General features: G+C 39.0%; 1 protein-coding gene across 3 annotated transcripts in view; it reads left to right on the top strand.

Moving 5' to 3' along the window:
* smarca2 (SWI/SNF related BAF chromatin remodeling complex subunit ATPase 2) overlaps positions 1 to 12833 on the top strand; it is a 52914-nt gene extending 40081 nt beyond the window's left edge. For all 3 annotated transcript variants that reach the window (XM_032515882.1, XM_032515881.1, XM_032515879.1), the window contains 6 exons: positions 730 to 953; positions 7223 to 7328; positions 7705 to 7806; positions 8958 to 9084; positions 9764 to 9897; positions 12526 to 12833. In XM_032515882.1, coding sequence (XP_032371773.1) covers positions 730 to 953; positions 7223 to 7328; positions 7705 to 7806; positions 8958 to 9084; positions 9764 to 9897; positions 12526 to 12555 — 723 coding nt within the window. In that variant the 3' untranslated portion in view covers positions 12556 to 12833. The remainder of the gene's footprint in view (positions 1 to 729; positions 954 to 7222; positions 7329 to 7704; positions 7807 to 8957; positions 9085 to 9763; positions 9898 to 12525) is intronic.
* The last annotated feature ends 8337 nt before the right edge of the window (positions 12834 to 21170 follow it).

Raw genomic sequence — 21170 nt, 5'->3', positions numbered from 1 at the left:
TGAGCTATGAACTAGTGCAGTGCCCGTTTGGAGAGTGTGCCTGTTCCAAACAGCCCAGTTGCTTGGTTTCTAACATTTTTCGCCCCACTAAGCATGGTTAAATCAGACGCGACTGGAGATTCGGCGTGTCCCCTTTTTTTTTTGGTATAGCCATCACACATCCAGGTAGCGGTGTGGCCCGGGCGGGGGAGGGAGGAAGCCCAGTTCAACTTGCTGGAGAAGCCAATTTAGCATGTAGCAATATGCCCCGGCCCCAGGCAAGGTGAGGGAGAGAGGGAGGGAGGGAGGCAGGAAGCCCGGTTTAACCTGCTGCAGAAGCCGCTACAGCAAGTAGCGATGTGCCCCGGGCAAGGGGCACAAGGAGTGATGGCGAAGCTGCTCTTAAACAGCTTGCAGAGCGGCTGGAGAAATTTATGCAACTGCTGGCAACAAAACAACGTGCTGTGGAGCCCAGTAGCCCTGGCGCTTAACATGTGTCTGTGTACAATTGTATTTGCATGACGGAAGACGCTCAATATAAAACCATATGCGTTTAACAAAGTTGTATTCAACAAGTGTATTTTGTCAGGTAATTATGACAGTATACATATCCAATAAATGACTGCAATGGTTTGTGATAATTGTACATTTTCCACAAATGTCAGTGATCCTATAATTCCATATCATATGTGGGTATTTAAAATGATTGTGGATCAACTTTGTTTTTTTTCTGGCTCTTCTCCACTTCAGGCCATTGAGGATGGAAACCTGGAAGAGATGGAGGAGGAGATCCGACTGAAAAAGCGCAAACGCAAAAGACGCCAGGACAAAGACTCGTCAAGCAGAGACGACGGGGGCTCTAAGGCCAAGAAGAAACGTGGGCGTCCACCAGCTGAGAAACACTCCCCCAACCCCCCGAAACTCACCAAGCAAATGAACACCATAATCGACACGGTCATCAACTACAGAGATGGGTAAGCAGACATATGTACACCTTCTTAGGTGTCAAATGTACAAATGTAACTTACAGCATCATTACAGTAATTACAGTGATTGTGCATTGGGCTGTGAAGGGTGCTCAACATGTTTCTGAGAACAAAGCAGTACTGGGGCTGAACACATTCTGTGTAGACACTGATTGAGACCTAAAATATTACTGTTGTGCTGGTGACAGTAGAGATGAGGCGTAACACCCACTTTAGACCTGGGGAAGATGTTGTAGAAAGAGTCAGAGTTGTAGGCATCACTGCTGTAGAACATCATTTGTAAACCTGCTAGGGATGTAACGGCATGAAAATTTAACCTTACGGTTATAGTGACCACAATTATCACGGTTTTCAGTATTATCGCGGTATTTTTAAAAGTGTGGTCAATATGTTCAGAAAGCACAGATAGGCCTACACAAGCTAAAATAGTTTCAAAAAGTGTAACAGTTTTTTATTATATTACAAAAATATAGGCAATAGGCATGTAAAAACTATTGATAACTGGCTACTGAAACACTGGCCGGCTGTAAGGTGTCCGGTAAAAACTTGAACCAGAGATATCTGACTTTGAGATCCAAGAAGATTTATTTCCAACTCCAACATGAACTTGAACGTGATGGACATTATTTACCAAACCTAAAGGTTTACTCCACAGGTTAGTCTGTTTACACAACCTGAATGTCAACACGTGGCTGCACAAGTAATATTAAACAATCTGCACATCTATCAGCTATGCAATAAGAAACACAGCAACAGCAATATTATAGAAGTGATAATATATATTTCTCTCTCTCTCTCTCTCTCTCTCTCTCTCTCTCTCTCTCTCTCTCTCTCTCTCTCTCTCTCTCTCTCTCTCTCTCTCTCACCCCCCCCCCCCCAAATAAATGTCGCAACACATGCTAAATATATCCACATCGGAGCAGAACACTTATTACTTATTGAACTATAAATAAACGTAGTTAACGTTTACACAGATAATGAGGGAGTAAAACCCATGACAGTTTAGCGAGCTACAGAATAGTTTTAACTTACGTTCTGTGCTACGTAGCTACATAACTTCAACAATTCCGAACGGAAAATAAAAAATTCCGTTGTCCTGCTGCTACATTCTGTCTCCTTCTCCAGTCTGAGCGTGAGTGCTTAGCAGGAGATCAAAGCGGTGATGATTTTAGGAGAGAAAGCACGCGTTGATGTCCTAACTATGAGCTTTTTACAAGGCTGGTGAATGTCCTGAGTGCTTTTATCTCCTCTTTCCAAAATGATTCCAACTTCAAGAAAAGAAACACAAGTTGGAGGCTATGCAGTGCGCGGCAACTTCAGGAGCCACAGTTGAAGCTGGGAAGGATTAAACACAGGGTTTCCATACTATGGTAATCCACTGCAATAATAGGGATATTTTAAATGAAAAGGGTAATTGTTACCGTCAGTATTTCTACCGTGGTTTACCATTACACCAGTAATCGTTACATCCCTAAAACCTGCGTATAGCACAGTAATGTATGTGAGTGATTAACATTTTTAGACGCTTTTGCGTTATAATTGGCTATATGTTCAAATTAAGGTTATACCAGTAATATACAACAATATTTTGTCCAGTTTAAACAGATGGCTCTGGGTTTTGCTGTTATCAGCTGCTTCCACAACAAACAGACACTTTGAAAAATAAAGACAAAAATTAAAGCTACAGGCCTTAGAACAATAAATTCAATTTTACTTTCATAAATATCCGTTAAAACTAGAACCGCCGGGCTTTTTAGAGTATTCCAGGAGAGGGGAGAAGCTGAGGAGAGTATTTGTGTGGTCCATGCTTATGTTATGTGTCTCTGTCTCTCTCATATTCACCCATGCATTAAACAAGTGTATTTGTATTCCCATTACTCAAATATTTACTGGCTGACTAGTATGCCGAAGCGTTTTCCAGGAAACTGCTACCAGCCTTTCCAGAAGTCAAATTCTTTCCTCTCCCAGTTGATGGTTGTTCACCCCAGAGCATCTCAATCATAGCTCTGGCCCTGCTCTCACTTCACTAGACTGGGACAGAGTTTGAAATTTCCATTCCCTGATTTTAGGATTCCTAATTTGGTTTCCCTATTAAACAAACTAAACCTCCAAAGTGCAAAAAATAAAACACGAGTGCAACTTAACTTTGCTTCCTGGAAGTTATTCAATTCATAATCTCTTTAGTGGAGCGAGGCAGCAGTCTAGGCTCTATTTCCTCCAGAGGAATTTAACACTAGAACTGCCTTAGCCCAAGACATTTATGTAGGGATAAAACTAAATTGCATTATTCCATCATTGGGTTTCCTTCCTGACTTGATTTTTCCTTAATACCTTTTTTTTTTTTACTTTACAAAAACAAACCCCCTTCAGTTGGAAGCAGAATTGCAGATTAACATTGATGCTCTCGTCCGTGGCCGAATTGATGCATTTATGATGCACATATAATCACTAATAGTGAAGTCCCTATAATATCAGGAATGTGTGACTCATTTGTGTGACTCATTTAAACAAAACACTACGTTCATAAATTGTGTTATTTTTATAAGTTGGTGTGGATGTGCGCAATCATATGGAAGGGTGTGTTGTCTGTGTTGACGGTAACTATCTGGATCATTACTGCATCGGGTGGCAGCTGAAAATATTACTTCTAATAATGAATACTGTATGAAACGATCACATTTTAAATTGCTACGTTTTGTGTGGGTTCAAGCTGTTAGACAAGCTGTTTGGCTGTGTATGGTGTGTGAGGGCTGCGTATGTGTGTTTCCTTGATTCAGTAGAGATGTAGAGTGCTCTATAAAGGGTAGCTACCGTTTTTCTCAACCTATTTTCCTATGTTTTTATGTCTTAGTGAGAGAACAGCAATCTTTGAAATTGGTCCGGTATAAAGCATGGTCGCACGGTCGGTAGCTGCGAAACAAGTTAATAGGGAAATTGTGCAGCTTGTATTTACCTTTAACAAAAATGCTTGCGTTGCCACTGAAATCCTCAGATTAATATTCTGAAGGAGGGTTCGGAAATTGCGTTCACTAAATCCACCAGACTCCATGTAAATAAACAGTGATTTTTATCGTCGTAAAATACATGCAAAGTCGACAGAAACAAAATAAAACGATGAAAAGCTGTTTGGTCGTCTTTCAACTCCACCCATCACAACTCTAGTTTTGGTTAAAATGAACAAATAGTTCACCGAAAAAAAGTTATTAAAAAGTATATATATATTTTTTTTTTAAAGGGAGTCTGGTGGGTTCAGGTGTAGTGACTTCAGAGTTGTTTCTGGTTAAACAGAGAGGTCTCAAAGAGGTTTTAAAGTTCTGTGTCTGAAGGGTTCCTTTGCGTAATGTTGTCAGACAAATATTATAAATATTAATCTGAGCATGTCAGTGGCAAAACATCACTTTTGTTAAGGTAAATACAAGCTGGACAATTGCCCCATTAACTTACATTGTAGCTTGTTTCGCCGCTGCCTACTGCAGCGATCTTGCTTAATACTGGACCAATGTCAAAGATTGTTATTTCCCAACAGTCACTTAAAAAAAAAAAAAAAACATAGGAAAATTTGGACCAGGTTGGGGAAAAAAAACATCAGTTACCCTTTAATGACCCGTCAGCCCAAACAAAAGGATACAGGCGCTCTTGGGCATCTAACTATCCAGCCGTTCTAGTGTTAAGGTGTACAGTTCATACATATAAAATGTGTTACACACAGACGTAAAATCTATTTTGAAACTAGTTTTTTTTACCGTCTTTCTGTCGGTAGCCATTAGAGAAGTTGAAGCCGTCATGGTCACATTTCCATTCATTCCGGTGTCTTTCACAGAACTCAACAATTGGGTATGTTCCCAGAGGTTCCCGTTGCCATAACGCTGGGCTGAGAGGCATCACACTTAATACATCAAAGGTGTAGAAACCCATTTTGAACATACCATCCACCTTTTGTGATTTCAGCACAGTTTACACAGTTATCTAAGCTCACAGCATGTTAAGAAGTCAGAGGCACCGCAGTGGGGTAATTGTACAATATCCAAGTTATCTGGGATCAGCAGCCTTGAGACTAGGCTGAACTACCTTTAGCTGGATTTTTTTTATTTTGAAAATTGATTTAAAAAGAAAAAAGGAATCCAGGAATGTTTTATTTTTGATAATACAAAAAAGGGTCAAATATAGTAATTCAACAATTTCAAAAACATGATTTCAAAAAAAAAAGAAGTTGTTTCCCCTATCTCAACTCACTATACAACGCAGATGTATAATCGGCAGCTCATTTTCTTTTTCTCACCATTTTCTTTTATGTACATGTATTTGTACATGTATTTGTTCTGAAGCTTTGTAAATTGTAAACTGTGCTGATCTGAATCATGTTCCTGTAGAAAAAAAAAAACAAATTGTGGACGCATACAAACATGAAAGTTTTATAAAGTAGTATAAGTAGTTTTCACATACAAGGAATTTGCCTTGGTGTTTTGGCACATAACATTAACCACAGTGCAAAAGTGATTGAAATAATATAAAATAAAAATACACTTAGAATATTACAATAGAAGGCATGGGCGTGAAAATATATTATAGTTATATATATAAAAAGTCAGCAAGGTATAGTACAGACAGCAGACACACAGAGATGTGTATATATATCTATATATATATAGATATATATACATACACAGTGTGTGTGTGTGCGTGTGCGTGTGTGTGTGTGTGATTAAGTAATTATGTAAAGCAAAACTGGCAGGTGAAATTGAATTGAATTCTACGGATTCCACTGCCGCAGTAGGCGGATCCCTGTTTGTTGCTCTTGTCTGTACCGATTGTTACCAGATCCACATTTAGTTGTAGCTTTTCGTTTATTCAGTATATGTTTTTCACTCTCTGTAACTCTACACTCTGCCTTCTAGTGGACATTGATTAATCACTGACGATTTAAGGTCACAACAATACAAGTTGAGTGAGATAAGTCTTTTCATTTACTTTTCTTGCACAGCTTTTCCCAGCTGCTCCAGGATTTGAACTCCTTTCAAAGAGGCCTGTTTCTCTTGCCTCAAGATTGCTTGTTTAGGGATGTTTATGTTAACAACCAGAAGTTGATTTTGGCAGAATTTAACCCCTAAAATAATAATATATATCTATAATATATATAACTATAATATCAGGCATTGATAGTTTGCAGCAGATAGTTCAGTGTTGTAGAGATGTTTGTGTCGGTGTAAAAAATCTTTTTGAAGGAAGCGATGAGCAGCAATTGATAATTTATAATTGAGTAAACTAGTAATCTAATTGAGTGTGAAGTCTTTACATTAAAATGAATACATAGAGCCACAACAACTCTGTGTGCGTTTGTGTTTTATTCATCCTGCTCCATGAGCTTTTTGTTGTTGTTATTTATCATGGATTTAGTTGCCTTATTGCAATTCTTTCCATGTGCTCAGTTTCTTGATGTTTTCCTCCCTACTTGTAACAGCCAAACTGGCCCCAAGCATAAACACTTACTTATGAATTGTGCTGCATTATTCAACTTTATAAATACGCAATAATATAACATAGCACATTTCAAGAGGCAAAATTGCAATCAATGCACCAAGAAAAACAAGGAGTCTCTCGCTATTAAATGCTGCTTGTGAACTCTGATCAACCTGTAACACCAGGCAGTGCTGATCAAATGTGAATTAAGATTCTGTTGCCTATCTCTCGCATCAAATGTTTTCAGAAACATATTTTAGAAAAAAGTTTGTGAATTACCGACCAGGGTACAAGCGGCGGAAATGGGTTTCCTCAGGAGGGGGTAGAGCTAGGTGGAGGGATTATATCTCCAACGTGGCCTGGGAATTCCTTGGGGTCCCCTGCTGGAGCTGCCTCTCACGCGACCCAATACCGGATAAGGGAACATGGATGGGAGATGGGTGGATTTTGTGGATGGGTGGATGGGAGATGGGTGGATGGGTGGATGGGTGGATGGGAGATGGGTGGATGGGTGGATGGGTGGATGGGTGACCAAGTCCAGCCAAACCCAAGCAATGGCCTGTTGTGTTTGTGTGTGAGTGAGTGATATACTGTCCTGGAAATTGTTTTCTTTTGTTGTAGATTCAAATGGAGGCAACCCATATTTGTTTTACATTCATAAGACCGGACTTTGAATGTTGTAATTTCTCATATTTAGAATACTAGACACATAACTTTCCGGAGAGGTAAAAGGTACCTTAAGGATTGATGTCCTCGCAAATGGGGTATTTCATTATGATTTGTAATTATTTTGTTACCAGGTCAGGAAGACAACTGAGTGAGGTCTTCGTCCAGTTGCCATCCAGGAAGGAGCTCCCAGAATATTACGAGCTGATCAGAAAACCTGTGGACTTCAAAAAGATCAAAGTACGTCAGCAGTTATTGTGGATGAACAATAGGAGGATGATGATGATGATGAAAAGTGTGGTCAAAGAGCAGAAGACTTAAAAGATGAACGGCATCTTTAGCATGCTGTGTAGTCATAGAGCGGGGAAGAAACATTCAATTCAACAATTAGTTGGTAAATTGATTAGTGGATTGTCAAAAAATGACATATTGATTAATTATTTTCTGACATTTTAATCCATTACACAGATTACCGATAATAACAATAACCGTTGCTGCCCTAATCAACTTCATGGAAGAGTTAGATAATTTTTGACTCCCAAGAATGTAAGGGAAGGCACTGAATAGCATTTGAGAGGAATGAGTGTGAATTAATCTGATATTTTTCCATCAACAGGATCGTGTGAGAAACCATAAATACAGGAGTGTGGGAGACCTGGAGAGGGACGTGATGCTGCTTTGTCACAACGCCCAGACCTTCAACCTTGAGGGATCCCAGGTCACAACACCCCTTCATGTGGAACTGAAGTTTCTCCTATTGACTTCCTCTGATAAATCATTTTTTTTAATTCTCTGTTTAGCAGGGGTGGAATTCTTCTGGCTTTTCCGACCTGAAAATGAGGCTATTGTAAATCATGCAAATCCACATTCTTGGGGGGTGGGGGGGCGCAAGACACGTGTCGCGTAGTGATAAACATAATGACCGCTCACTGCTGTCAACGTTTTTTGTCCCTCTGATTCATGTCTTCATGCCACTCTGCAAGTAATCCATTCATTTGTCATAGATAGCCATGTGTAATGGAGAGCCAGAAGTGGTGCTGAAACATTACATTTCTCAATCAGTGTACAGAAAACAAGGTGTCAACCATTTTTGATCATCTAATAATTGTTTTTTATTGAGAAAAAACTCCCTCCTCCTCCAAAAACACTTTCCTTTTAGCTTTTCTGATATGAATAAGTTTCTGTATACTGTAACTATAAACTGAATAGCTTAAGGTATTCTCTTCAAGCATGTTCTTCCACTTAGCCACCAGCCCTTTTGTTGGGTGTTTCTCACAATTTTCTGTCAGTTTATGGACAAAACAATGAATATATTTCAGCAAAAACATAGTTCTGTTTTATCAAGTGATTTATCTCCCAAGTACACAGCTCAATTGCACATGGTGTGACACCCAGGGCATATACTTTTCCTCCTTTCTATCCTTTTGTTATTTTTCTAGAAAAGCTTGCCTTAGTCCTTAAAGCTTTTTGAAAGCTCTTATTTCTACTTGTGTTTACCAAAAGGTAGACTGTAAGGCATTACACTAACACCAAGGCAGAGCCTAGTTTCTCTGGACAGCGCTCTGTTTCATTGCTTTTTTAAGGAAATTTCAGTCAGTTGTGTATTTGATTCCAGTTTGGAATTTCTTGTAGTCAAATAGTAGGCATAGCCATTAATAATAAATGTTATTAATTTTGTTTATGGCACCATACCCAGCAGTTTAACTCTCCTTCCATGTTTCTCTCCATTAATGCTTAATCTCTCCTCTCCTTTAATTATCCACCTTTTGGCCAGCACGCTCTTCTCTCGCATATTCCAGTAATACATGTTATCCATGCTGTTTGAGGAATTGTTAATATCATCAGCTCTTCTTTTTTCACCCCCCCCAGATATACGAGGACTCCATTGTCCTTCAGTCTGTGTTTAAGAGTGCCAGGCAGAAGATTGCCAAGGATGAAGAGAGTGAAGATGAAAGCGATGAGGAGGAGGAGGACGAGGATGAGTCAGAAGCTGAGGGTAAGACGTACCATTCCATTTATAGGGCATGTGGATGAACACACACACACACACACACACACACACACACACACACACACACACACACACACACACACACACACACACACACACACACACACACACACACACACACACACACACACACACACACACACACATTTAAATTGTACACACTGTGAACACTGCTCTAGTTTGAGATATACTTTGCTATCATTCCAGAGGGAGCATAATGGGCACAAAAGAAACATATTATAATAACATAATGTAAAAGAAAGGAAATGAAGAACACAATTGCATATTTATTGTTGGACTACTAAACTATAAAAAAAAATAATAAATAGAAAAATACCGTTACCAATGAAAACCACTTTTTTTGTTGATAATGAACATGTTTAGATGGTGGGCTTTTTGTTTACCAATAATAATAATAATAATAATAATAATAATGATATGAAAACATCCTTTTTTGAACAATTGACGTTAGGGCTGCAAGTCATTATTGTTACGATTTTTTCACATTTATGTGAATTACCATTTACCAGAGCTCAAATTAACAAGTTGTTTAGATAGAAAGATATTCACTTTACTCATAAATAAAACATAAAAAATAATGACAAATACTCTTATTTGATAAGCTTTTTTGATCACTTTTTCTTTTTCCTTGTGCTTAATTCAGCCAAGTCTGTGCGGGTTAAGATCAAGCTGAGTAAGGAGCCGCGCAGCACCGACAAAGGAAAAAAGAGGCAAAGTCGAGGGAAGGCCAAGCCGGTCGTCAGCGACGACGACAGCGACGAAGACCTGGATGACAATGTATGTCGTTCACCTTCACTGCATCAGACTGGATTGTTAGTACATCTCCTAGCAAAAACTACACCGGGAAGTTAATTTAGCACTTTAAGTTAAGTTTGAAAAAGTCCAATTTTCCTCCAATTAATCTGGCAAAAGAGATTAAGAAATTCTTATGGAAAAGACACTGATCAAAAGTGACTATTGACTAAGGCTATTAAATTAATTTGATGTTATTGGTAGCCACAGCTTTGGAAATCTTACAGTAAAAGCTCATCCCTTATCATGCAGCATGAGAAATAGGATGCTGAGGGCTGTTTAAAAATGTTCATTCATAGTCCTGTTGTTTTCCTTCCAGTCATCAAATTAGCAGCTGTTTCACACCTGGAATCCCAGGTGCAGGTTATTAATTGCGGGAAGAAAACAGAAAAGAGCCGTATTCTTGATCTTCCCATATAGTTACTGTGAGTGAAAACAACAATTAAATGAAATTAGGCTTTCTATCAAATAATCTATATACAATATCTTATATTGATGATTCAAATAGTGTTGGGAGAAACACACACATTAGTTTCACAGCGGTAAGTAATCCAGTCCTTTCACACAGACAAGTAACCGCAAGAACTCTTTGGCCCTGTTTTCTTTTTGAAAACTACCATAAAATCACTGAAAACAATGTCGCCCACAAATTCGACATTAGTGCAGTTAAGGCTGCAACTAAGGATTATTTTAATTAGTTCATCCTAATATAGCTGCTTTCTTTTCACGTAGGTCTCAAAATGTATTGTAGTAAATGTAAGTGAAGCACAGGGATCTGTAAACTGAAGGTAAAATCTGCAGGAAGCTCAACAAGTGGCTTCATTAGACATGCAAGCCTCTACCCTCTGAATCAGAGCGGAGAGGGACCTTCAACAGGTGGAGCATTGAGTGAATAATACAACACTTTACGTGAACTTAAAAACCACCATACGACATGCAGCACAGAATGATCTCAACTACAGGTGAATAAGAGGAAAAGGTCTACAAATGAATTCAAACGTATCCAGGGAATCTACCATGTTGGGTTTTATGTATTACAATATTACATTATGACGCCATCTCTCAGTTATGACTCAATGTTACTGTATTACACACCTTCTATTGTGTTTATCCTCCTCTTCATCTAAGTTGCTGCTAGCATACAATACAACCAGTTATGGGAAATTGAAAGCCATGGCAACTGCCCCTTAAATAATTATTTTCAGAGAATTAGCACCTAATAGATCAGCCTCTGCCTCCTAACACACCATTATTAGCGAGTCTGAGAGATTCTTTGAATTCGGGGTGACCATGTGGCTTTTTTCTTTGTCCATAATACCAAGACTTTGACTTTGAAACCAGTATTAGTTTTTCTCATCTAAAAATTCAGTACTTCAAATTCTTTATTCCTTGTCATGTGCACGACAATTACAGTGATGCAGCTGTTGGCAATAAAAAATGTCAAATCTCAGACTTCTTCCGACTGTGCTCTTATAGATATGTATAAAAAATAGTATTAAAAGAAAGAAAAATAATTTGTTAGGAGGAACAAGTCTGATTACAATCTAAGATAAAATAGAGCAACATAAAATATACAAGGTTCGGGTTCTAACTCAGGGCTGTTTTGGGATTGAATCCTCGCTAACACCAAAGTAGAAATCCAGTTTAAGAGCATGACAAATACTTTTCGATATTGTACTTTAATATGAAATCTGTTAGGATCAGACACTGATCAATACTTGGCATTAGTGGGCAGCCGGAGGCAGGTTTTTATTAAATACAAATGTAGTGATTGATTTCCTCAGCTGGCTATGAGCCACAGTGGTAACTGCCTTTGTATGCAGTGTGTTCAAAGAAAATTCTTGTTGCTACTTAACCGCAGATTTAAAAAAATGGACATTGTTCCCTTTGCCTTTTTTTTTAAATGTTCTCTCCTCTGCCTCTTTCAGCCTTTAAATCTCCCTCTCTCTTACAGCAACTCTAGAGAACTTTTTGTAACTTAAAATAATGTTTCTAAAATCCTTTCAGTGGTTCATCAACTTGTAACAGGGTGAACGGCACTTCTGCATTTGCTTTGCTGCTCTCTACTAACTACTACTGCACTGCACAAGTTTGCCAGATCGGGTAGCAGATCTGTAGCTCCAATGAGACGTAATGGGACAATTCTGTTTTCAACCTGTGGGGGGACCAAAGTGGGAAAAGTTACATAGTGTTGCTTTGGACGTGCACTATGAGTTCCGGCATGGTCACTTCTGTTGACGTTCCAAGTAAATTCCAAAAACAAAACAGAGCAAGCTTGCCCCTCCGCCATGTTTCCGTAACTGTCATGACTAACTGACTGTCACTAACCCCCATCCCCTCCCCCAACCATCTTCTAGGTGATTGGCTGGACTGGTTTGTTGTAGTTTTGTGCACAGGCTGTGCCTCTAGTGTTTGTTTGATGTTAACGGCCCCTGAGTTGTCTCCCGAGACCGGGCTTTTTCACAGTGTAGGGGGGGGAGGGGGGGGGGCAGGCGGCTAGCGGCTAGCGGATCAAGGAAAGAGACCTATTTAAGACAAAAATGAAATTGAGCTGAAGCCATGCAGGAACTCATAGTGCACCTTTCAATGCCTTTTATCTCGATCTTTCTGCAGGATCAGTCGGACAAGAGCGACGATGACTGACCAAAGGAGGATATTGTTTAAAGCACTTATAAACAAAAAGGACAATATCTTCCATCACTGTTGTTTAGGTTCATATTCTGTATTTTTCTTTTTTTCTTTTTTTTTGGACTCCATTGTTCCTCTTTGCCTGTTTGTAGTCTGATTGTTGTAACTTTCTCCTACCAGCTTGAAAATGTATTACTAGTAATCAATAAGCTACAGCAATACCAATCCGCTTATATTCCTGTTTTTAAGACAATTTTTTAGTATATTTTTTAACTTTGTGCTTTAAAAAAGACGATTTAAATTCTGTATGAAAAAGGAAGAAAAAAAATATTTGGTCATGCTGTAGGCGCTTTTGCTTGATTTGTACTTGCTTGCACTTTTAGAAAAATAAATATACTGTAGATATTCAAATTTTAAATGTGAAACACACACGCGCACACACACACACACACACACACACACACACATAAATATATATATATATATATATATATAAGCCAGGGGCATCCAAGTTTTAATTTGGAAACCCACTGGTGATAAAGAAAAGGCAATCAATCAAGTTTTAATTTTTGGATTCATCACCTCGTGCAGTGCCAAATGTTCGGGAAATTGATTGTTAGCTAAAACGCTCCCCCCAACCAGCGATTGTCTAATCATAGCCTAGCAACCATAACTAGTCAAAATTTATTTCCCCACTGGCAAAACTGTAGTAATAGTGATACTAAAAGTCTGGAGTGTGGTGGCTTTTCAAAACTATATATATATATATATATATATATATATATACACGCATAGCATAAGTAGCTAGCTAGCTACAGCTGAGTTAATCTGCAGCGTCAATTGCCATTTCAGCTAAATCTACGGTCGCCAGCAAAAAATGAGAAGCCTGCTTTTATCTGGAATAAAATTTGCCATTATTTAAAAATTTACTTAGAATTTAAATAATAAATCTGCCACTTTTTTTATTGAAGATATTGAAGACTGCAAGGATGGAAAGCTTGACAGACATAGCAACAGTAACCACAAGGGGCGGGGCTTAGCACATTCAATAATTACATTTTAAGATTGTCATATATATCCGCCCAATGGATTTACAATTACTCAGCCATTAATGCTGAATGCTTCTTTTTTTTGTATTAACAGAAATGTAACCTTGCATTATGTAGGCGGCACATTATTTAGGTAAAGTCCACGTGTTTCATGTATCCTTTCCTGTAATGCTTTCTGGTTGTCGTGTATCAGAGCAGAATCTTTGAACTTTTAAACTTAATTTTCTCTTGCAGAAAGGAGCATTTGAGTTGATTGGAAACTGGATGCTTTAGGCTTTAGATTCATGGGGAAACACCTTGTTGTGATGAAAAAATAAACGTCTATTGTGGCTATACGGAGCTTTTTAAATCTTCTGAAAAAATGTTGCTCCTGTTGTAAAAAGAAAAGTTTTAGCTGGAATATTAAAAATCTAAAAGATGGTAAACAACAGAAAATATTACATAGAAAAAAGTATTCTGGGATTGAACATTTTGCTTTGAATGACTCATTGAATATAACAGTATATTTTGATTTATTTGGATTGAGGTGTTTGTGTTCCTGTATTAGTTTTGAGTCCTCATTTTTTTGGTTTATATGTCGTTTGTAGCATGAACTTTTCTGGCAGTATACTGTGTACATGCAGATATATATCATTTTTTGGTTTGTGTAACGTGCTCGCCGACTCTCCATAAGTGTAACTTAATTTTTGCTTTCTTTGCACAGTGTCTTTGTGGTTGTATTTCATAGCCCAGGGCAAATAAAATCTCTCTGATTTTCAGCACAAAATACATCTTGTTCATTTTATTCGCTGGGAGCCGTTTCTACCAGTGTAACAGGTTTTGCAGTGCACATGTCTCATGGAATTTACTGCTAATTGCCTTAGCAAATGTTCTTTTGCAAAAGTCTTAGATCTTAGTAAATAAAACATACAGATTTTGTGTTTCAGGTTTACTTTAAATCCCACGTGTACCACTGACTTCCCCTTCCATGTCTGTCAACACAACTGACGTTATTCAAATGATTATTTGAATTGTCTGCCTTAAAAAAAAATGAGAAGAATGAAATATCATGCAATGCTCCTTCACACTGGAAACATACACATATGACTACCGTCTTCTCTTTTATTTATATATATATATATATATATATATATATATCCTGTGGGTTCCAAGGATCAACAACACACTCTATTGTAAGAAACTTGCAGTCAATGATTTTGTTTATTTTAAAAACATTTTTGGGGAATTTTTTAGACCTTTACTTCCACAGGACATATGAAGACATGAAAGGGGAGAGAAAGGAGGAATGACATGCAGCAAAGGGCCGCAGATCCTATACCTCTCTGTGCACCTGCTCTACCAAGTGTGTTAACCCAGCCACATCAAAGATAAATACAGTTAACCCTCTGCGACCGAGAGACTCGTCTGCGAGCAAAAACAGCCCCTCTGATTCATAGTTTAATAATTTATCAACCATACAACACAGAAACTCACCAAAAGTTGCATCTAAAAGGTAACGAGTTAGCGGTTGCGGAGGTCTTTTCCGAGTCCTTCTAGCCTCTACAGGTGATTTTCAATCCAGCCTGGAACTTCCAGCCTCTTTCGTGGTTGTTGAACATTAAATACATAAATTCACAATAATCTCAAACACATTTAATTGTAAAAGTGGAATTTTAGCCAGGAAATAAATGAAAACCGAGAAACAGGACCGCAAAAAAAAAAATGTGGGCTGACAGTAAGGGTTGATGCATAGACTGTAAAAGTAAAAACAAAACGCCTCAATCGCCCCCTGGTGGCTGGCATAGGTCATAAATCCTGCCCCCTCCATGTTAGTTGATGTGACATGGTAGTGCTCATTTTTCTGATAAGTTTGGTTTATAGAAGTTATTTGATGTCCGCGACTGGTTGGGCTGGGGTATTGGTGGGACTTTGATACCGCGGCTCCACCAACACAAGATGGCAGCGCCTGTATTCAGGATATTACGGGCTGTACAGTGGGAGGAACTTCAGGCTGTATAAATAACAGGCAGACTGAATTTTATTGAACGGTTTTATTTTTTAGTGTTTGTGTACAGTTTAGCGTCCCAAATTCTGCTATGGCCCCGCCAAGACTCACCGATTGGTTGGGGTTAGGCATTTGACCTCCAGTGGCTAAGGTTAGGGTAGCCGATTGGTCAGGGGATAGGGGTTATGTTACGGGGAATTTTGGACACTAAACTGCACGTATACCAATTTTTAGAACATGATTTTTGAGTCATTCTACCTTTTAAAATGTAACAGGTTCAACAGGCATGGAGTTATCTCCACTGTAATGAAGGCTGGTTTGACTTCTGTCTACAATGCAGATTAGTCTATGGGATGCACCGCAATTCAGATTTCTCTTTTGTTAGTTAACAATTTAGACCAAATAAGTGCACAAGTCAAAAACAAGGGGATATATGTTGATTTGAACACAACTGTCTACTGTCGGGTTCATGATTTCATGGCGTCATGGCTGTATTTTATGGCTGCATGGGCAGAAGACAGGCCGTCGTACTGTACAGCTGGTCGGACCCTCCCACTCCGCACATCAAAACAGCTTTACTTTTTGTTTTCCTGTCTTTTTAAACAGAGCTTGACTAAGCCAATTCCCCCTGAAGAATGACCATCCATCGCCCCTTCTTTTTATCTCCTTCTTTGAAGTGCCGAGCTGTTGGGATAGACTTGAGCCCAGGAAAGAGGGGCAAATTGGATGTTAATCCTTGTCTGAGTGCCAGAGATGTCAGCTGGAAAAAGTCATGTGCCATTGCGATTTGTGCTATTCCTATGCAGCTTTTGTCCTGCATCATCACATTCTCCAAGCAGCAGATGCAAGTCCCTCCAGTCGCAAACTGATTCAGGGAATTTTCCTTCCTAATGGTTGATGAATGGTGATCTGAAAGGGCCAGGTGCTCTCTATTATTAGTTGATCTGGTGTTGTAGCCTGTCCACATTCGAGGCGGGAAATGGGCCTGATCGATGCTAACTCTTGCACAACTTAAAAGGAAAAGCGGGAAAAGGCTTTGTCTCCCTTTGGATTCCGGGGTTCACTATCAGTTTAACGCATGATCGAGGAAAAGCTCATTTTTCTTTGCAGTGCCGAGTCCTCTTAAGCTGAAAGCAGTAGTGGAATGTAATTAAGTACATTTACTCAAGTACTGTATTTAAGTACAATTTTAAGGTACCTTTTTTCATGTCACTTTTTATTTCTACTTTACTACATTTCAAAAGGACAAATTTTACTTTTTACTTTACTACATTTATCTGAAAACTTTAGTTGGGCTACTAGTTACTTATTTATTTTTAGTAAGGTTTTTGCACACAAACTACACTCACCGGCCACTTTATTAGGTACACCTGTCCACTGCTTCGTACACTTAATTTCTAGCAGCCAATCACATGGCGGCAACTCAGTGCATTTAGCATGTAGACATGGTCAAGAGAATCTCCTGCAGTTCAACCGACATCAGTATGGGGAAGAAAGTGATTTGAGTGACTTTGAACGTGGCATGATTGTTGGTGCCAGAAGGCTGGTCTGAGTATTTCAGAAACTGCTAATCTACTGGGATTTTCACGCACAACCATCTCTAGGGTTTACAGAGAATGGCCCGAAAAGAAAACATCCAGTGGCGGCAGTTCTGTGGGCGGAAATGCCTTTTTGATGCCAGAGGTCAGAGGAGAATGGCACGACTGGTTCGAGCTGATAGAAGGGCAACAGTGACTCAAATAACCACCCGTTACACCAAGGTGGGCAGAAGAGAGCATCTCTGAACGCACTTACGTCGAACTTTGAGGCAGATGGCTACAGCAGCAGAAGACCACATTGGGTGCCACTCCTTTCAGCTAAGAACAGGAAACTGAGACTACAATTTGCACAAGCTCATCGAAATTGGACAATAGAAGATTGGAAAAACGTTGCCTGTTCTGATGAGTCTCGATTTCTGCTGCGACAGTCGGATGGTAGGGTCAGAATTTGGCTCTACAACATGAAAGCATGGATCCATCCTCCTTGTATCAACGGTTCAGGCTGGTGTGTGGTTGTCATTGTGGGGGAATATTTTCTTGGCACTCTTTGGCCCCTTGGTACCAATTAGCATCGTTGCAACGCCACAGCCTACCTGAGTATTGTTGCTGACCATGTCCATCCCTTTATGACCATAATGTACCCAACTTCTGTGGCTACTTTCAGCAGGATAATGCGCCATGTCATAAAGCTGGAATCATCACAGACTGGTTTCTTGAACATGACAATGAGTTCGCTGTACTCAAATGGCCTCCACAGTCACCAGATCTCAATCCAATAGAGCATCTTTGGAGTGGTGGAACGGAGAGTTCGCATCATGGATGTGCAGCCACAAATCTGCGGCAACTGTGTGATGCCATCATGTCAATATGGACCAAACTCCCTGAGGAATGCTTCCAGCACCTTGTTGAATCTATCCACGAAGAATTGAGGCAGTTCTGAAGGCAAAAGGGGGTCCAACCCGTTACTAGCATGGGGTACCTAATAAAGTGGCTGGTGAGTGTATATGTTAAGTACAGCTGAAACGATCGATAGTCGATTAACTCAGTGATAGAAAATGAGTTGAAAAAAACTTAATTGACAGCTTGTTTGCTGGAAACAATTTATAATAACATTTTTGCATAAGACCTTTTATACAATTAAATGCAGCTCAAAGTGCTTGACAGTGTGATATTAAAAACCAAAGACATTAAAGATAAAAGAACATACATGACAACCTACATTGGAAAGCTCATGGGTCTAGCTTCACAAATAGGATTTATGGCTTTTCCTAACTGTAGGTTGGACAAAAACAAACATTGTGAAGGTGTCACTGGGTAATTTTAATGGCATTTCTCACTATTTTTTAGGTTTTTGAAACCAAATAATCAATTGATTAACAGGGACAAAAATCATACGACAAATCCATAATGGGAACTATACCATAGTTGTAGCCCTATGTAAAACACAATATGGTCCACACATCCAGCTATAACATTAAAATGCTGCTTATGTAATGCATGAGTAACCCAATAAGATACTATATAATATTATAACAGTCTGCATTGAGTACTTTCAATACATTAATGGTTGTTTTTAATCATTTATTGTTTTATGAAAAGCAATTTAAATTGCCTTGTTGCTGAAATGTGCTATATAAATGAACTTGCCTTGCCTTACTTTAATTACATTATCTTGATTATACTTTGAAACTTTTATTTAAGTAAGAATTTCAGTGCAGGACCTCTACTAGGAACAGAGTATTTTCACAGTGTGGTATATAAATAAAGGATCTGAGTACTTCTTCCACCTCTGGCTGATAGGCTACATGACAGACAGCTGTATGTATGTTGTACAGATTGTAATTGGGTTTTGCGACTTTATTAATACAATTGTCACCTTTTTTCTCACCCAATCTAACAGGTTGTCAACAATTCCCAAACACGTTTTACCCCCTGATACTGTCACTGAATGACATCCTGCAAAAATATAAACCTACTCCTTACTGTAATGCTTTATCCTGACCCCCACGTTCTGCCACAGCTCTGTGTGGAGACTGAAATCTTTAGATCAGACATACACGAGGCTGAGTTGAGCTTTCTGTGCAGGGTGACTCACTCTGTCACTTGCGATTTACTCAGGAGAATTAGGACCCCTGTATTTCTTCTAGCAGCCAGCTGAGGTGGGTCAGCTATCTAGGCACATTATATCACCCTTTAAAGAGTTATTGCCATATCTAATCTATTCTTTATTTAATGCTGTATGAATTCTAAAGTAGGCTACTCATAGTCCAGTGGCCAATGGCTTGTATTGAAAAAGGACATTTGTACGATAAAATATAAAAGTAGCAGAATGTAATAATCTCCCTGGAATTAAATGGCAGTGAGTGAATATATAAACGGTGAGTCCACAATCCTGCAACAGGCTCTGTGATGCTGTACTTAAACACTGTGTGCTTCGAGTTAAATGCCAATGTTTAGCAGTAGTCCATGAGCCAGGGAGGTTGATCGGTATCATTGGGGGAACAATTGCTATCATTGTTTTCTGGCAAGGTATACACCCCAGTACTAGAAGAATCACTATAGCTGTGCAGGGGTGGTAGCGAAATCACTTTTTTCAGCTTTTTAAAGTTACTAATCCCCTATGTTAAATTCTGTTTATGAAATCTGGTGTATATCTGGTCTAGGCTCATGGTAGGGATATTGTCAATATTCTGTAATATGGTGCATGGTATTGTTGGAAAGTGGACATTTTAGGCTTTCGTTTATACATACATGTTTGAGTTAAAAGTGTGCTAGCATTAATAAAACATGTTTCTTTCTTTTTTTCCCTTTTTTAAGTTTTGAAAAGTGATTTAAAAAATCTGTTACAAAGAAAAAATAAGCCTTGTTTTATTTCTTCTTCAACTTCACAAACAACAGTCCAAACTAACTACATACAAACTAATCAGTGTATCACACCTAGCCTAAAACCCAACCTGCTGGCAGCAGAAAAGATGGTGTTTTAGTGGTATTGATTAATTTAGAAATTCACATTATTCTTGATTAATAAAAAGACATGACATATCATGCTGTTATTTATTATTGATTTCATTTCAGTGGCTGATAGAAAATGGTATTTTAGACACTCACAACTATGCGCAATCCCCAAACCATTGATTGCCGGGCGCACCCAGCTGCAAACTAGTTCATTGTTTGCCAAGTAGCTTACTGCTGTCGTCATAGCCCGCAGCTGTCAGACCAGTGTTTGTGGTCACAAATGAACAATGTGCATTATTTTCTAAAGCAGATATTTAAAAGACCATTTTTTGAAGAAAAACGTTACCCGCCAGTCGCAGGATATTGTTATTAACCAAAGTTCTAAAAACGTGTTGTTCTCCAGGGGTGGAAAAAGTGGCTAACCGCTAACGGTAACGTTATCTTGTCGAGAAGCTTCCCGTGTGTTTTTCGGAGGGTTAAGTAATTAGCGTTAAAGCCCATGTTGCAAGTTAACCACCACTGTTGATTATTGGGTACAAAAAGCACTCAAGATATGTATATCATTTTTAAAAATGTCTCCAAATAGTTTTAAAAGTTTAAAAGGTCATTTTTTGTATTCGGGGTTTATGGAGTCAATTCGGCGATGAGTCACTCAAGGGAGTTAAGTCTCAGCTCGGCACTAGATACGTGACTGACTGGGATGAGGAAGAGGAGGAAAGGCCAGCAGCCGAATAATTACGAACCTGACAGACATGAGAGGGCAAATGAGGAATTGTCAAGATGTGGGGAATCTCCTTATTATCTCCTTTATTTAGCAACGCAGCAGCGCAGACGATGACTTTATTTTTACTGTCAGCAGGGCTGCCAACTTTTCCCAAAACCTTGGAGTGAGATTTGGGGGCCAACCCATTTTGCCACGTACAAAGCAATTCTTTGGCTCTTTCAGCATCATTATACTTCACGGGTTTAAATTGGGATTTGTTATATGTGGGGATGGGCTCTCCCTAGGGGGGTCTGGGGTATGCCCCCCCAGAAAAAATTTTGAAAATAAACCATTAAATGGCACTTTCTGGAGAGTTTTGTGCAAAAAAATTGAGAAATCAA

This window comes from Etheostoma spectabile, chromosome 5 (assembly GCF_008692095.1).
Source record: "Etheostoma spectabile isolate EspeVRDwgs_2016 chromosome 5, UIUC_Espe_1.0, whole genome shotgun sequence".
NCBI classification, from domain to species: domain Eukaryota; kingdom Metazoa; phylum Chordata; class Actinopteri; order Perciformes; family Percidae; genus Etheostoma; species Etheostoma spectabile.
This window is presented reverse-complemented; position numbering and strand designations above follow the sequence as displayed.